An 18791-nucleotide genomic window follows, 5' to 3' on the forward strand; every position below is an offset into this window, starting at 1 on the left:
TGTGCGCTCGCTCGAAGTGGGGTGGACCAACTGTGTGGCAAATTCAAGAGCAGAAAAAAAAGTTCTCCTGCGAAGTGCGAACAAGTTTCAGTCTCTCAAGGGAAACGTAGGCTACACGGACATGCTGTTTGATGAGTTGAAGCACATATCGATGTATAAACTACGAACCTATGGACTAATAAATGGAAGAAACGCGCAGAATGGAACGTATAATGAGAGCGCGCTCTTGAACATTTAGAAAGAGATGAGGCCATAATTATCGGTATGGTTTACTTAAATTTCTTATACCAGTACTCGTTCTTTTTGTATTTATATTATTGACAAACTGTTATTCTTTTATTTTTATTTCCGTGACTCGTCGTTCAAGTGAATTACCTGGAAAACACAAACTTGGGTTTAGTTTTGAAAAGATGCTTTTCGCTTTAACAAGGCTACACCCGACTGACTGATATTTATAGCGAAACCATCCAATGGAAACGACTGGTTTAAGTCATCTTTTCTAAACGATTCCTGATGTTGTCAACACCAGTGCTCTCACAGCGTTGGACGTTTACAGCATAAAGGAACTCTATTGGGACAAACCACATAAAGAACTGTGAGGAATTAAAAGAATTGTTCGCATCGACTGTTCTTTGTAATTCCCAAAAATGACTGTCAAACTGGATTTTGAAGAATGCCTGAAAGACTCCCCGCGATTCAGGTAAGCTAGGCTACTTGTGATTTTTTTTTTCATATCACTGTGAAAATATTTAACAACACAAAATAATGGCAAAAAATAATATCGACTGCACATTGTATATTAATAGCCTGCACAGTTTTATTAATTTTTTTATTTTATTTTTTTACAAAAGACAGGTCACGTGCACCACAAAATGATAAACTTAACTGACATGTGCAGAAGGCATGACGTAGCAGGTTTCTTTCCAAGCAGTTCCAGGATCAGGTTAATGGGTTCAGCTTAATGATTTTGGCCCGGGCGTGCTTGATTAAAACTGATCTCAGATCAGCGTTGAATGTAGCCGCAACGGTCAGTGTAGCGCACAGCACTGGAAAGAATTTGCTTAGGTCCCATAGAGAAGGAATGAATGGGATGATGATTAAATGGGTCTGTGGACAGTAAGATGGGATTTTTTTCATCGTGTTAGCTCTTTTTGACCATTCACATTAATATATAAATAGTTTCGATATTATGATCAGGATATAAAGTTTTGAATTGTTTTTAAAGTCGCTATAGGCTATGTGTAGTAAAAGTTTCTTTCTCTGGTTTGACTGTAGATTTAGTGGGCAGCATAATGGAAAGTTTGAGTGCCATGTTTTAGTGGCTGCAGAGGGAACAGACTCAGAGGGTGTAGTGAGTTCAAAAATTAGGTCATCATCACTTAGAAATGTACTTGCATAAATAGACACAATATCCTTTTTCATCTGTCATATGCGGATCTAAACATACAGAACATGTGGAACTCGTCTACACCAAATGCACAGCCGTGCATGGGCGCTTTTGACCTTCATGCACAGAAAGCAACTGAAAAGAAAGAGTTCTCATAAAGGTGTAAGAAGGCACATTCGAGGCCTAGTTTACTTCAGACTGCGGCTGCCTCCGGTTGCTAAGTAACAGCTGGGTAGTGGTGGGGGAGCAGGAAGTGAGACGAGAGAGATACTGAAATTATAAACAGGAGACAGGAAGTGTGTTTTAGGGGTGGATTGCTTCGCAAACTACAACTTTTTCTTAAATACACACACACATTTATGCACAAAAAAGTGCATTTATTATGAGTACACATACATGTAAGCTCACATTACACATTAAGTCTGAAATACATGATACATTTTAAAAGACTAGGCATCATACACTTGCCAACTTTGTAAATACAGAAACTGGGCATCATAGACTAAACGACTATGATGTGAGGATCACACACTACCAGACATTCAAATAATTTCGACCACAACAAACTCACGCAATAACATGCACCTCATTGCTAAATGTGTTTAAAAATCAGCTCAAATGTGTTTGATATCCCCCGACCGGATAGAATCCTAGAATCAAAAAATCTTGGTCTGTGATCATCATACACTGTGTGATTTTCTGTGAAATCTGTCAGCTCTGAAGAATGGCTCTGACTTTCGTCAACTCATCTAGACTGTAAATTGGGGGGGAAACCATGTAGTGTTTTCCAGCCTTTACAAATTTAGTAAATTTTCTAAAAAAGTCCATTTATTTGAACATTGTTTGTAATATTATGTTTCTCAGTTACTATTTCTGTATTAAAAATTGAATTAAATTTTGCTTGAATATAAGCATCTTATTTCTATGTCTGTTTGAACTGTATGTGTGAAAAAGCGGGAAACCACAAAGAGCTGAGCTATTTTACTGTGTGTTCTACGAGAAAGTCTGATGACACACATAAGCGAAGATTCACTGATACAAACACACATTTGAATGCAGATATAAATGCACACAGTATCACTGTCCCACTAATTGAAATAATAATTGTCCTCTTAATACTTCCCTTGACTAACCTGGTTGTGTTTTGTGCAAGTAAATGGTAAAACAGTATCTGCTATGTTTCAACAGGGCAGAAATCGAGAAGGTGGAGGTCAACGTTAATGAACTGGAGACAAGACTTGAGAAGGTGAGGAAATACTGAAAGACTCACCATTAAATGCAGAATCACTCTGACTAATGTTCGTACTTATGAACAAACCAGCAACACTTAGATTTAAATGTCAGCACATAACTCGTTCTACATTCATACCTCAAAACACGAGGCTTGTTGAGGAGAAAAGTGAAAGTACTACTACTTTTCTAAGTGCTCAAACTTATGATTGTTGCCTTGCGCATGACAAAACATAAAACAGTTGAAAAAAATCCCATAGACTTATATTGACATCATATTTAGAGATTTGGGCCAGTATTTATTTTTCAGCAGTTTTGCATGTTCAAGCACCACACCCACTCACATTTTCTTCAGTCTCTGCTAGCCATCTGATAATAAAGGCTTTTAATCTGAAAGAGTGCCATGGTCATCCTAAAGTTTTCTTTGATGGACTATTATAAACCTTAGACCAGAGAGCAGAGCACCTTGACTTGCACTCTCTATTGGACTTTGCTTGAAGTCTCTGCTACTGTTTTAAACCATAACAGATCGCAGTCTCATATTTAGACTTACACCATAAATACACAATAAACACCCAAATATCCTTGCGCAGGGTTTATTCACTTCAATGCTCAATTCCCTAATCTGAAACAAAGTCATTGTTCCTCTCTTCTGGAGTGCATCTCCTGGTCTATGGTCTTGTGAAGAGGTATAGTGTTATGCAGAGGAACTACAAAGAGGAATTGCCAATTGAAAAGCTTTTAACCACAATCCAAGATAATTTCCCTTGAATTTATTAGACTGGCTGGTTTCAAACCACAGAGACCTACTATTCATCTCATGAAAATTTGTTAAACAATTGCTCACAAAATTCGTTTATAAAGGGTTTTGTAAGGTTTATGTGTATGTTATGTTATGAATAATATGACATTATTTAATGTCCCGAAAAAAAAAACGTGTGTTTGTGTAGTTGGTGAAACAGTGCCACACTATGCTGGATGCAGGCCGTGCCTATTGCCAGAACAGTAAGAGCTTTGTAAATGGCCTCAAAGAGCTTGGACACCACTGTTCTGAGGACCGAACCATGGGGGTGAGTGCATCAATGGATTTCAAATGAGCTTTCCTTACTGTACACAAAACCCATGTGGGCTTGCTGATACCTGAGATGGTAAATGAACATGTGATCACCCATAACAGCATCAAAATAAGAAGGAAGTGATACAACATTATCGTCAATTCCAGACCTGTACAATTACACATATGACTGTACGATAGATTCCAGAACAACAAAAATTTCCAGTGTAGTGTAAAATATGGGATGTGAAGATGTTGGATGGTTTACCTCAGGTTGGAAGCTTTAAGTATTTGAAACAAAGATTTGAAAATATGAATGTAAGTGCTAACAGAACACGTGTGCCTAGAAAATGTACCACATATAAATGACTGTTCAAAAGTTTGGTCAAAAAAATATGGCCTTGGTGAGTATAAGAGACTTCTTTCAAAAACAGTAGAAAATCTTTGCTAAATTGAAAATGGAAAAGGAAGATCCTGTGTAGCTATATGAGTTGAAAATGAATATGAGTTAATAGAATCCTAATAGAGGCTGTGCTTCTTTCTTTCAGGAATGTTTAGAAAAGTTTTCTAAAAAGCTGTCAGATATCGTTAGTGCTCAAGAGGTGAGTCAAGTTCTTCGTTTTTACTTTTACTGTTACTACTAGCAACCAGTGTACCAGCGATCTATCTGGGGATCCTGTTCCTGTTTTTACTTTTCTTCTGGCTTGTGTCCCATTCCATGAATAATGCCTCTCTCAACAGGAGGTGATTGAAACCACACAAAAGTCTGTGAAGTTGAAGCTGCAGAATTTTGTGAAAGAGTAAGGTGTTTTCTTCCTCTGCCTCTTTACGAAGGCACATTTTCTTTTCTGTACCACTCTACCAATAATATGAAGCTGTCTGTAAACGTATGCATGAACTTTTGAGTAAGAGTAAAGAAAAATGTAGAAATCTCTATAAACATTTTTCTGCATCTCTTTATTACTTATTATTGGTTTTATTGCGATATTTAAAGAATGGTTTTATTGCAATTATTAAGTTCTTCTCTACTGCATCTCTCCTGAAGGGATGTGAAGCGTTTTAAGGATGTACGGAAGGAGTTTGAGCGTAGCAGTGAGAACCTGGAGGCAGCACTGAGCAGGAACGCACAGGCACCACGCGGGAAACAACATGAGGTGGAAGAAGCCAGCAATAACCTCCTGAATGCACGCAGAGCCTTCAGATCAGGGGCACTGGACTATGTGCTGCAGGTACAAACATATACTTCCATATACAGTGGCCTCAAAATTTATTTGGACACTTGAGTCACATTTAAATATAAATATTTTTGCATTATTGCACTTTTTCTTGTATTATGCTACGTGTGCTTATGTATTTTTCACATTTTCTTTCCTCCTAACTAGATTAATGTCATTGAGTCCAGGAAGAAGACTGAAATTCTAATGGCGGTATGTGTCATGATGTAATATATATAATTGGGAATCTTATTATAATGATCAGGACTGAATGGTAACTTACAGTCACTCTTGCTTGTGTGTTTGCCTTCTGTGTGAATGTCTGTCAGATGCTTTCTCTTATGGAGGCCCAGGCGTTGTTCTTCCAGCAAGGCTACCAGTCACTCACAGAACTGGAAAACTACCAAAAGCAACTGAGTGATGAGGTAAGAAATTTGTCTGTCGGTCTGTCTATCTATTCATCTATCCATCTATCTATCTACCAGCTGATATGTATGCCAAAAGCATGTGAAGCTGCTTGGACACATGACTGAAAAAAGAGGAAGGAAGGTGGGAAGGGAAAAGTGTGAAGTACCAATTAGGACAAATGCAAGTATTACTTGGAGGTGAAAACATATGAAATTTATCATATCGTAGAGCAAAAATTGAATTGAAAAAGAGGACAGAAGGTCTAATGACAGGAATGTGATGGCACAGTTAGAGATCACATGATGGCCCATCATGACAGGAAGTTTTCTGCCAGAGTGAGCAACAACAGGAAACAGTATGTATCACACACGGTTTGTGTGTGTTGGCAAACTCTTCTGTGCTTGCAGAACTGTAAAATTGCTTGAAAAAATAGCAAACACCAACCAATTTTACAAACAGCAATTGAAGTTGGTGGATTTAATTCTCACATGCAAATTATAAGATCTGTTTTCTTTTAATTCTACTGACAAGTTACTTGAAATCAAAAAGTGCTCATTTGATGTTTAAAAGTTATTGAAGATTCATGTATTTATGCAGCAATGTTTTAACACGTGTAATGACTAGATGTTACTGAGGAGCATGAAGTTGAAATGTAGACGTTTTAGAAAGGAAACTTACTCACCTTCTACTGGCCCGTGAAAACCACAAAACCTGCTCATAGCTTCCTGTAAGCACAGGATATGGTGAAAAGCTTAGCGATACAAATGTCAAGAGAGATCTCTAGAGCCTGTTCATAGCAGTGATGTTCATTAGAGCAATATACAGATTAAAAATGAAAAAATCAAAACATTGTTGGGATAGAGGAACAATTTAAAATTAAAGCTGTAATCAGTGTTGAAAGGGCCCTCGCACCCAGAGCCACCTCCACCCGGTGGCCTTAGGAAAACAGTGAACGGTGGGCAATATGCATTTAAAGTGGTAAATATAGGAGGAATATGCCAAAGTCATTTATATGTGCTAAACTTGACTATAACTGAATATTGGCATGTAGATGTCTTCAGGCCAGGACTTTTATTAAACGTGAAGTTTGGTGCAGATTGAACATGGTATATTTGAGTTAGTGTAAAGCATGACATATCCTGTTGCCAACAGGTGGCGCTATGATTATAACTGAATATTGGCCTTTAGATGTCTTCAGGCCAGGACTCTTAACAAACAAGAAATTGAGGACAGATTGGACATTGCATGTTTTAGTTAGAGTAAAACATGACATTTCCTGTTGCCAACAGGTGGCACTATAAATTATAACTTGATTATTGGCATGTAGATGTTTTCAGACCAGGACTCTTACCAAAAATGTGAAGTTTGGGGCAGATCGGACTTTGCATGTTTAAGTTAGTGTACAACAAGTAATTTCCTGTTGCCAGCAGGTGGTGCTATGATTATAACTGAATACTGGCCATTTATTTTGTAAACATTTGCAACTGCTTTTTATCACTTAATTAGAAGCACCACAAATTAAATTGTGTCATGTTATAGGGACTACTGACTGAACAGACATTTAGAAGTTGATTTTAAAATGCAAAGTATTTAAAATTAAAATAACGCTATGTAAACACTTGCATTTTTACAACACTGTAAGTGTGTCCCATCAGGTAATGAAAAGTTCAACACACACTTGTGGTCTTCATGCTCACTTGAACACTTGGACCAAATACAGGAAATACGTCATATAAGTGGTCAAGTGCAAAGACCACAAGTGTGGGTATTTGGACAAGGCAATTGTATGGCTGAGTTACAGCAACTTCCTGTTTCAATGTATCAATAGCATGCTTTAGCAAATTAGCTAAGTGTTGCTACCATGCTTTACCATGCTTCTAGCATGTTGCATGTTACGTTTGGGGCAGATTGGACACTGCATGCCTGAGTTACAGCAATTTCCTGTCTCATTGCATTAATAGCATGCTTTAGCACTTAGCTAAATGTTGTTAGCATGTTGCTAGCCTATTTAACACTTGCTGATGCTTTTTAATATGTTGCTATGAGTCCATAACTGTTAAACATGTCACTTCCTGTTGCCAGCAGGTGGCGCTGTGACTATAACAGAATATAAAGTGAAAGTGAAGTGTGGCCAAGTATAGTGACCCATACTCAGAATTTGTGCTCCGCATTTATCCCATCCAAGTGCACACACACACCGTGAGAACACACAGCAGTGGGCAGCCATATTGCTGCGGCGCCCGTGGCAGTTGGGGATTCGGTGCCTTGCTCAAGGGTCTCACCTCAGTCGTGGTATTGAAGGTGGAAGAGAGCGCTGGTTATTCACTCCCCCCACCGACAATCTCTGCCGGACCTTTGGGTTACAAGTCCGACTCTCTAACCATTAGGTGAAGTTTGGGGCAGATTGGACATTGTTTGCCTGAGTTACAGCAACTTCGTTTCATGGCGAAACATTGAAATTTGTCAGGCTGCCAGGGACACGCCCTTCGATGAAAACTCAAGATCTTTGCAATTTAGCATTACAAAGGCCTTATGATTACACTCACCAAATTCAAAGATGAACCGATTAAAACTGTAGGAGTTCTTTAAAGTACGAGGCCTGAAAATGTTAAAAACTGCACAAAAATCGTACTTCCTGTTGCATTTAGGACTTTGCTCCAAGATACTTTTTTGTAGGTATTGGGACATTACATGAATGTACTGAATTTCGTACATGTACGTGAAAAGTAGCAGGAGGGGCGCTTTGTTGAAATTTTATAGGTGGCGCTATCGAGCCATTTTGAAACGCCCACGCCCAATTCTGAAACCCATATCAGATGTACATTTTTGCCAGTTCTGATACGTGTGCAAAGTTTCGTGAGTTTTCAAGCATGTTTAGGCCCACAAAAATTCGATTCACTTTGGAGAAGAAGAAGAATAAACAGAGCAATTCCAAGAGGGTCCTCGAACTATAGAAGCTTGGGGCATAATTAGAGGTGGCTGGGACAGAGAGGGGACACGAGGAAAAGCAGTGTTTTAATGAAGTGACAGCAGGGAGCGGAAAAGTGAGGGGGAGAGGACAGGAAAGTCTGTGGAAGATAACAAGCGAAAGTGGAGGTGATCTTCATGACCTCTTCTTGGTATAGGTCAGGAAGTTGAGCAAGTGCCAACATGTCTTACATCCTTTCTCATTCAGTTCAGCCCTGAGTGACATGCACTTTGACTCTTCACTAAATGTGGTCCAAAATCCCGCCGCACCCCAGATAGACTACAATTATAGAAGACTTACCATCACAACTCTTGACTAGAAAAGTCACATAATAACTATATGCAGCAGTGGGGATTTAGACTTGAGCCTCTTTGCATGTGTTTATAATTGTATGATATACAATTAAACTTCCATTCTGAGATCTAGTAAAATCGTCCAAACCTCAGTCTCAAAAGAGTTTCCATCTTTTCAGGATTTTCTATCCTATCTGTCAAACACGCCCAATTTGGATTTTCTGCTCAAATCTGATGTTTGTGAGGTTGTCACATGATTTTTAAAACTGGTTTAAGATACTTGTCAGATTCAATCAGATTCGGGCCACTGTGTTGTGAACACTGCCCGTGTGACTTTGGTATAGACACAAATAATGTGATTGTCATTATCTCTAGTATACTCAACTAGTCCTGAATTCTGCAAGAGAGAAAAGGGACATGGAGCAGAGTCACGGTGCTGTCAAGAAAAAGGTAGTAAGACTCTTTCTCAGACACACACACACCATTGTATCTGTACACAAAGACACTATACATGCATCTAAGGGAAGATATATATGTGTGTCTGTCTTTAGGATGTGTTGTATGATGACTCCATAATGGACTTCAGCCCAGATGCACCCAATGGCATCGCAATGGAAGGTTACCTGTACAAAAGAGCCAGCAATGCTTTCAAAACATGGAGCAGGTACAGCATTCCAGCAATTTATGATTTCAATCACAGAAATATTAACATTATTTTAAAACAAATAATTAAAATGAATAAATGTTTTTTTAAACATGAAATAATAAATAATAATGTTAATATTATTAATTAATGTTAATATAATATTAATAGTAATCTAAATTCATTATTAAATTACTAAAAAATAATCATAATTGAGTGGTTTTGTTTAAGTTTGTGGAGGTCTGTGATTATGCACTTATTTTTCATAATTTTTTGCTGTCATGTGTAATCATTTTATGTGCAGTTTTGTGAGCAATTACAAGTCTTTCTCTGTCTGTCTCTCTTCATGTGTTTTTTTGTAGTTGCATTAGTCCATTTGAAAAAAATATTTTAATTCAATAGATTTCAATTTCAATCATTATTGGCAAATATTCAGTTTGAAACATGTTTTATTTCATATAATTTTAATATTACATACATGTTCTTTTACATAGATGTATTTGCTCTTTTACTTCTTTCTCTTTTGCACATTTGTCCGTTGAGTGTGATTTCAGAGTCTGGGAGTTCTGAGATGAATTACAATCATATGTCTGATTGCATTATTAATACCTTACATGGCCATGATATGTGTGTCTGTGTGTGTTCATACCGCAGGCGCTGGTTCTCCATTCAGAAGAACCAGTTGGTTTACCAAAAGAAACATAATGTAAGTATCAGATTGTCTAACATAAGGATAATGTAGCATTAATCAATAACAGTAATGACACATCAATTTACACACACTTTTTTACACACAATTTACATACACGATTGGAAATTTATAGAGAATTGAGAGGCTGTTTTAATTGTTCTCTTTTTTGGTGACCTTGTAAACATACACTGCACATGCGGACCACATTTGTTTTATTTAAACAAGCTCTCTTTCTCTCTGTATCAGGAGCAGATCACTGTTGTTGTGGAGGACTTGCGTTTATGCACAGTGAAGCCCTACAGTGAACAAGACAGACGATTCTGCTTTGAGGTCGTCTCTCCCTCCAAGTTAGTCTCTCTGTGTTTCTGTACACAAATCTGTCAGAACTGGAATATAATGTGTATGTGTATTTTTTTAGCATGCAACATTTTTCTGATTCTTGTAGTGTTTGGGTTCTCGCTGTATTTAGACTGTAAACAGTGCTGCAAATATGTTATTCTGCATTTAGACAAGTCTGTGCATAACCCACCTATACTCCAAATGACAGGATCTGTGTGTGTGTTTGTGTAGGAGCTGTTTGTTACAGGCTGATTCAGAGCGACAGCAGCAAAGCTGGATCAGCGCTGTCCAAAACAGCATCGCCTCAGCATTCCAGGACAGAAGAGATGACAATCTTGGCCCTGTATGTCACACACATAGGCATTTAACTAAATACCTAACTGTAGACATACCATAGACTTCTACAGATTTATATAAACCTGTTATATTACTATATTATATTATAGAACTATATTACTACAGGTTCCAGTCTGTACTAAAATAAATAATAATGTAATGATGATCTTTTCACAGTATTGGTAGTACTATGGTATTGGTATGTTGCTATGGTCAAATGTGCTTCTTGGTCAGAATGCCTTGCATCTTGGCAACACAGTCGATTTGTCTTAAGTTAATGTTAACAGGTGGGGCAAATAAACCACATACATATATATATATATAAATATTTAAACCTGTGTGTTAAGCCTTGCAGTGTAAATGCAGCCAAAGAGATCTGCCACTGTTTAAAATGTTGTCAATATTAATCAGACTACACTATTATGAGGAAAAAGTGAAAAGTCATTACTTATTTTGTTTATTCTTCACTGTTTACTTAAATAATTACTTGGAAAACCATGAAGCAGCGTTTACTTAATTGAGAAATACGTGAAAAGTATGTTACTGTTTTTATTCAATTTGTTAATATTTTATTCAGATTGAATTTTTTAAACTTTTTTAATGTTTAATTTAATTTTGAAATTACACTGGTATTGATTACTGTGAATTTTTGTAACCCCAACATTACCCCTTATTCTTTAAAGAATAATCATTCTTTATCTATAATATAATGCTTATATATAATGTAATATAAAAGAATAATTTTTATTTAGATTTTCTTATATAATTTATTTTAGTCAGAGGGTACAGTAGATGCAGCAGTTAATTGTTAGATTTGCTATATTTTTTTATTTAGAATTAATTATTTATTTTGTTTAATTTTATATAATAAATAATACTTTTTTAATTTTAGAGTAAACAATTTATAAGTTTCCACTTACACAATCATACCCAAAAGTGTGTTGATTTAAACAGAATTAGCTAAAATGCTAGATTTTAATGAAAAACATAAATGTGAGTGTTATAAAAGGATGTGTGTGTGTGTGTGTGTGTGTGTGTGTATGTATGTGTGTGTGTTAAATAGAGAGATCGCTGTAGCTCAGTGTCTGCGGGAAGTGTGCGTTTGAGTGCAGGGGAGCCGGAATCGTCTGGTCGGAAGGCCCTGGAGGAGGTGCAGGCCATCTCAGGGAACGGGCAGTGCTGTGACTGCGGGGAGCCTGGACCCGACTGGGCCTCTATCAATCTGGGCATCACGCTGTGCATTACCTGCTCTGGCATACACAGGTACCACACATACACACACAGAATTATATAATGTATCACATGAACATGCATCTGAATTGTTTTTTGTGTTTTGCAGGAGTTTAGGTGTCCACTTCTCGAAGGTACGATCCCTGACGCTGGACTCATGGGAGCCAGAGCTCATCAAAGTAAGCACGGATGTCATGTTCTTATATTCATGTATGAGATAAAGTTTTTTTAATAGTTACACTATTTTTCACTCTCTCTCTTTTTGTCCATTCTGCTCTTTCTGTTTCTCTACTGTCACTATTTCTTCATAACTCTGTTTCTTCAGCTCATGTGTGAGTTAGGAAACACAGCCATTAACAAGATCTATGAGGCACGAATTGATGAGATCACAATCAAGAAGCCCCACTCCTCTAGTCCGAGGTACAGTAATATATATATTGGTGTTATAGTCAGAAAACCACAGAAAATGTGTTTATTATTAAATATAATCTGTATATGAACTGTTTCCTCAGACAAGATAAGGAGTCGTGGATTCGCTCTAAATATGTAGAGAAGAAATTCATCCACAAGCTCCCAGAGACTGGTCGAGGAACGGTCCTGCGGCGCTCCAGTGCCCGACGGAACCGAGCAACCACACAGGACAGACCCAACACACGCCCTGCCCTCAAACCCAAACCCAACCGAGCCACTCTGCCACGACTCACGGGTACACAGACACATATGCCAAAAAACATGCTAGAATTTACACATTTACTTGCACAGTCATGCGCCCAAAAAGCTGTAGTTTTCTTTGTGTTTATCCCCTGCAATTCAGCATAGAAACACAGAGTATATTATTGTAATATAAGACAAAAACTATTGGTTTAAAAAAAATGATCAGAAATTTAAAAAAAGAAAGAAAATTTATTAAAAAATAAAGGAATAGTTCACCCAAAAATTAAAATTTGCTGAAAATGTACTCAACCATTCAGGCCATTCAAGATGTAGATGAGTTTGTTTCTTCATCAGAACAGATTTGAAGAAATGTATCATTACATCACTTGCTCACCAATGGATCATCTGCAGTGAATGGGTGCCGTCAGAATGAGAGTCCAAGCAGCTTTTTGCTTCATAAGACGTTAACTGATGGACTGCAATCATGTGAATTACTTGTGGATATGTTTTTATCAGCAGTTTGGGCTGTTATTCTGACGGCACCCATTCACTGCAGAGGTACTGTGTTCACTGGTCAGGAAGTGATACACAATGGTAAATTTCTCCAAATCTTTTCTGATGAAGGGAAAAAATGTATCTACATCATGGATGGCCTGATGGTGAGTCATTTATCATTAATTATTCCTTCAATGTAAAGTAAATTAAAAACTAAAATGCAACTAAACTAAAAATAGTAGTTGAAAAACTAACAAAACATAAATAACTGTTTTAGAAGTCCTCTAATACTCATCACTTGGAATAATTTGACCTTTGTGTCTGTGTGGGGGGAAGACATCCTACATGCAGATGGCAATGAGATCCCAGTAAAGTTACTGCTACTGATGGACACTAATTATACCACAGACACCAGAGAGAACCTTGCATTCTGTTCTGAACAAACTTTCATGTAGGTTGCAGTGAAGAGTGCACAAGTATGCTGAGTCAAGGTCAGTTTTGTAAACATTAAACTGTGTCCTCTTGTGGTTCTGTTTTTGAAAGATGCAGCTGAAAGACTGAAGATGTAGCTGTGTAATAATTCAGTGTAAATTAAATATAGCATCAGAGCGACATTAAACTTTGCCATGGAAATTAATAAATTCTTTAAAAAAAGGTCATGGAAAAGTCATGGAAATTAATACAATTTAAAGAAGTCATTGGAATTTCTATTGCCAGTGACAGAAATATGTGAGTGTAACCTCTGTATTTGTCACAAACGACTGGAAGAAAACATGGAAATTTATGGGTCATAAAGTATGAGAACCAATACATATGTGGTGTCTATACACAAAGGTCTGTGTTTTTTGAGAAGTAAATTTAAACTCTGTTGCTTCTGTTGCTTCCCTAACTGATTCCTTAACTGTTATCACTTAAACAAGAAATGTATGAAAACTTAATAGAAATATGGCTATCAAATAAAACCTAAACTGTCACTATCAAAAAATAAACAATGACCAAGCTGAAATACAGTAAATCTGAAAATAGTATTACAAAAAAAAAAAAGCAAAACTGTAGTAACTGTAGTTGTGACATACACAAACAAACTTGAAGACATTAGTTAATTGAAACAATGAAAATAAGTGTCTCTTCCAGTTTCTACTGATCTAATCAGTGGGCTGTTACTTGATGTTTGCCCTACAGGCCTGAACCCAAGTGACATAATGAAGAACAATTCCAGCTCTCATAAAGGTTACACATACACACTCACACACACACATATATGATATTCACGCATCTATTTGACCACACAAACAACTCCTCACTCTCTCTCTCTCTTTGTACAGAGAATGATGAAGAGGAGGATCTGAGTGGTCTTCATCCCGGGGCTTTGCTGTATCGATCTGCGGCAATGCAGCATTTCCCTCTCATGGCAGATGCTCTGGCGCACGGCGCTGATGTCAACTGGGTCAATGTGGCTGAAGACAGCAAAACTCCACTAATACAAGCCGCTATGGTTGTAAGTGTTTGTGTGTGTGTGTGAGAAAGAGAGAGAGAGTCCATTGTTCATGTTGTGAGTGTGTATTGCCTACACAGTGTTACAGTGAATAATTACTGTGTAATTCTCTCTGCAGAATTCCTTGGCAGCCTGTGAGTTTCTCCTACAGAACGGCGCTAATGTTAACCAGGTGGACTCAAACGGGAGGGGACCACTACACCATGCTACCATACTGGGACATACAGGGTAACACAGGCTTAGATACTAGGGCTGGGTAAAAAATGTAGTTTTTCTGAATAATTCTGATTAATCGTCATTTGAACAATTGCGATACTGATTCTTAAAATCCTAAGATTGATCTTTTACTCTACGTCAGTGTTTCCCGCAACACTTTCAACAGTGGTGCACCCTGCTGTTGAATATATGATACTGCAGTTGTGTGGCAAAATAAGATTTTACTGGTGTTTGCGGTCCAAGAAAACACGGTTTTCTATTAGTGTTTTCTCACAGCCTGCACACACAACAGATAAATCATAAAAAGATTTAAATAAATAAAAACTGAAGAAAATAATCATTTTAATGCATACCTTCATTTTCATTTTATAGAATATGAGACATAAAAGCCCTACAATACAGCACTATTAGTGTTGTCTGATTAAAGTTTTTTTTGTGTTAATAAAAAAAACATACTGTTCAACCAGACAAACAACCTTTTTATACTCGTTCATGGGAGTTTATGATTGTATAATTATTTTACATATTGTTATAATGACAGTTTTACATAAGAAATACAATTTAAATTTGACTTCAGTTAGTATCCACAGAGCAGTATTGTACTGTCAAACATGTTTCTCAAATGTGTCTCTGTGTTGTTGTAGGTTGGTGTGTCTGTTTCTTAAGAGAGGAGCAGACTACAACGCAAAAGACATTGATGACAAGGATCCAATCGGCATTGCCATAGATAACGCCAACGCTGACATTGTCACGCTGTAAGTAGACATAGATAGACAGAGAGGATCAGCTGAAAAGGACACTAATTAGCTTGCAGTACAGTTAATGAGGTGCTTCCTGCTAATAACTCAATTCACATATCATCCACTGTGGTTTTCCTCCTAGACTCCGGATAGCCAAGATGAACAAGGAGATGCGGGAGATGGACGGCACTCCATCAGGTCATTCTGAGGGGCGGGGCTCTGGTGGTGGGGGCGGGACTGGGTCTGTGATTGGACACACTAAGAAAAGCTTTCAAACTATCAAGAACCATCTCAGTGGTCGGGCACCAGGTGGCCAGAATTAACTGACTGTAAATTTAGATGACAAAACAGAGGGAAACTGAGCTTAACAGATAATTAAAACAAAGAAAGGACAGTATGTGGATTTGAGCACTTTAAAACATATAGAAACACTGAATGTTAATAGATAACACTACGTTTCAGTAGCAAGAAATGAATCCAATTTCAGTGCTTTTAGTACCTGTGGTCATGTTTTGATCAAATGTTAAATAGTATGTTTTATTAGGTGGTGTTAGTACAGTTTGTACGGAGTATGGATTTGCATGAGTAATATTCTGTGACATTTTGCATTTACACAAATCTGATCTTGTTTGTATGGCTGGTGTTCATTCAGCTATTAGAAACGCCTCAAGTGGAATGTAGAGTGTTTTCTCTTTGTCTGTCATAAGCTTCAGATGATTGAAAAATCTGAATACTACTCCATTAACAAGCTAAATTTGATTTATTTAATGTTCAGAGAGACCTGATCAGGCATTAAAACTTTAAGATAAAGGATAACTCCACAGCCGTGCATTACAGTGCTTGCAAGAAATCAGCATGTTGAAATTTCTCTTCTTCTTTTCATTTTTCTTTACAGTTTGCTGCAATTACATAATTCAACTTGAACTGTTTAACATGTACTGTAGACCCCACTTTTTGTATATAACCTGATTTAGAAAAGCTCCCATTGACTTACATTAACACAGTGTTGAAGTTTAAATTAACTGCAATGTCACTGTAAAATTGTAAAATATCTTTCTATCTATCTATCTGTCTTTTATTCCTTCTTTCTTTCTGTCTCTTCCTCTAATTGTCTAATCATTTATCTAATCATACCAACAAACATAAAACTGCTACCTTGCAAGCACTAGTATTTCCTTCAGAAAATGCAAAAGATTCAGCTGTTATGGGATGGGCATGGATATTTGACATTGTATGGAGTATCATCACCATTCAACCAACATGTGTACAATTAACTATCATAAATATATTGAAGTCAAAAGTTCAGTCCCTGGTGATCATTTGTTGCGATCACTTTTTATTTTAATATTTGGCTTTCCTCTGTTACTCTGAATCTGATACTCTTATTGCAGTGCCAGATGTTTACAGGTGTGCTATCTTGTGGTGCTTATGCTTTTTGCATCTGTTGCTTTTTGCATCTTGTGTATGGCAGTTTGTCCATCTGTGTCTCTGTACAATTAACTATCATAAATATATTGAAGTCAAAAGTTCAGTCCCTGGTGATCATTTGTTGCGATCACTTTTAATCTAATATTTGGCTTTCCTCTGTTACTCTGAATCTGATATTCTTATTGCAGTGCCAGATGTTTACAGGTGTGCTATCTTGTGGTGCTTATGCTTTTTGCATCTGTTGCTTTTTGCATCTTGTTTATGGCAGTTTGTCCATCTGTGTCTCTGTATACAAATCTGTTTTTGCTGTTTGAGCGCGCGCGCGCGCGTGTGTGTGTGTATATGTGCATGTCCTGAGACGGGTGGCCAGGTGTCTACTGCTTGCAGTGTGTGTCCTCTGCACTGCGTGCTACAGGTAATCCACTGCTACCGTACGCCTTTATGTATGCATAACCGCTGCACTTATGTACAGTTACAAATCCAAATCAAAGCTCTTCCTCTGGGTGATGGTGTTCTCGTCAGGCTGATTCAAACATCTTTTTAGACCTTGTTAAACTCTTTAGACTCCAGGTTTCGATCATTTCACACACACAGGGATATAATTTACACCCTCATACAGTATATGATTGTAGTACATACTCAGTCTTGTTTGTTTTGGAAGTAAAATGTAATGTTCTGTGAGATCATGTGCACAGAGAACCATGCAACAAATATGTAAAGGATTCAAAAGAACAACAAAAAAACCCTGATATTTTTCAGATTGTTTAAATTTGTGCTGCTTATTCCCAAGACAATATTCAGCTAATCATTTTTTCTCTCTCTGTATTTCTTTCCTCCTGCAGGTGATGATACCTATCATGATATTTTCAGGGATTTCTCCCAAATGGCCTCCAACAATCCAGAGAAGCTTAAGCGGCGTAGCGCTGACATTAAATGAACCACATGACCACTAGATGTCAATGTTACACACACACACACTCTCTCTTACACACAACCTCCAGTAGACAAAATGAAGTTACTATTGCTTTTCTTTGTTTTGCTGAAACGGCACACACAGTAAACACCTCTTATGAAATGCTGCTTCATTTGGTTTTTCTGCCGTACATGAGTGTGGGTCTAAACCTCTGGGTTTTAGCATATTTATCCCAGTTTAGGCTTTAGGATGTCATCAGTCATTTTGGTGTTTCCTGTCAGTTCTTTTCATTGACCACCTGTAGCTGAATAATTATCATTTTAGCAGGTTTACATTCCAAATGGTATGAAAGCAAGACATCAAGCCAGACTGCAGTTGTGGAGTGGATGCTTCTATGTTTCTCATTTAGATGGCAATGGATTTTTCCTCAAGTTGCTTTTCTTCTTTTTATTCACAACGTTGTGAGCCACAGTGTTAATGCAACTTGAATACTTGTTACTTTGGGTGAGAGATCACTGTTTGCTTGGTTCTCCTGTATAATTTTTATTTCTCTTTTAACAAGACCAAAAAAAACACGTTTGAAAATGGTTAATCGATGTGTTTTGTGAGCATGCAATGTTTTAAGCAACATATAGAAATGAATAACCGCGAAAACGGCATAATGTGTTGCTAAATAAATAATTCATGACTTACGTGACTTGCATTTTCTGAGAATTTTGCAGTAAAACCTTTACCACTTGAACTACTGTTACTACCATTCAAAAGTTCAGGGTCTGTAAGATTTTTTTCCGCAATATTCAATTGTTTAAATAGGGGCAGTGAAGACGTGTATGATGTTACAAAATATTTATATTTTAAATAAATGCTATTCTTTTAAACTTTCTATTAATCAAATAATTCTGAAACAATATTATCACGGTTTCCACAAAAGCAGTTTTCGACATTGACAATAATATGAAATGTTTCTTAAGCAGCAACTCGGCATATTAGAATGATTTCTGAAGGATCATGAGACACTGAAGACTAGAGTAATGATGCTGACAATTCAGCTTAGCAT

The 18791-nt window shown here is 37.2% G+C and overlaps 1 protein-coding gene across 1 annotated transcript; it reads left to right on the forward strand.

The window, feature by feature from the left end:
- Positions 1–80: 80 nt before the first annotated feature.
- acap1 (ArfGAP with coiled-coil, ankyrin repeat and PH domains 1) lies at positions 81–18426 on the forward strand. Its single transcript, XM_016543102.1, has 23 exons — positions 81–700; positions 2576–2633; positions 3568–3687; positions 4220–4273; positions 4413–4471; positions 4717–4900; positions 5054–5098; positions 5215–5310; positions 8930–9004; positions 9106–9218; positions 9852–9903; positions 10135–10235; positions 10459–10570; positions 11627–11826; positions 11903–11972; positions 12119–12213; positions 12306–12499; positions 14125–14172; positions 14268–14440; positions 14556–14665; positions 15298–15408; positions 15536–15591; positions 17664–18426. Exons 1-23 carry the CDS (start codon positions 648–650, stop codon positions 17756–17758), a joined length of 2274 nt encoding a protein of 757 aa, XP_016398588.1. The 5' UTR covers positions 81–647; the 3' UTR covers positions 17759–18426.
- The last annotated feature ends 365 nt before the right edge of the window (positions 18427–18791 follow it).

Source organism: Sinocyclocheilus rhinocerous, unplaced genomic scaffold, assembly GCF_001515625.1.
Source record: "Sinocyclocheilus rhinocerous isolate Xijiao unplaced genomic scaffold, SAMN03320098_v1.1 scaffold1841, whole genome shotgun sequence".
Classification (NCBI taxonomy): Eukaryota; Metazoa; Chordata; class Actinopteri; order Cypriniformes; family Cyprinidae; genus Sinocyclocheilus; species Sinocyclocheilus rhinocerous.

What these genes read in the sequence shown, in the direction of transcription:
- acap1 (XM_016543102.1), top strand. Translation starts at nt 648, where the DNA reads ATGACTGTCAAACTGGATTTTGAAGAATGCCTGAAAGACTCCCCGCGA. An exon ending in ACCTGCTCTGGCATACACAG is followed by an intron (nt 11,827 to 11,902) that starts GTACCACACATA and finishes TGTGTTTTGCAG; the next exon opens with GAGTTTAGGTGTCCACTTCT. An exon ending in AACGCTGACATTGTCACGCT is followed by an intron (nt 15,409 to 15,535) that starts GTAAGTAGACAT and finishes TTTTCCTCCTAG; the next exon opens with ACTCCGGATAGCCAAGATGA.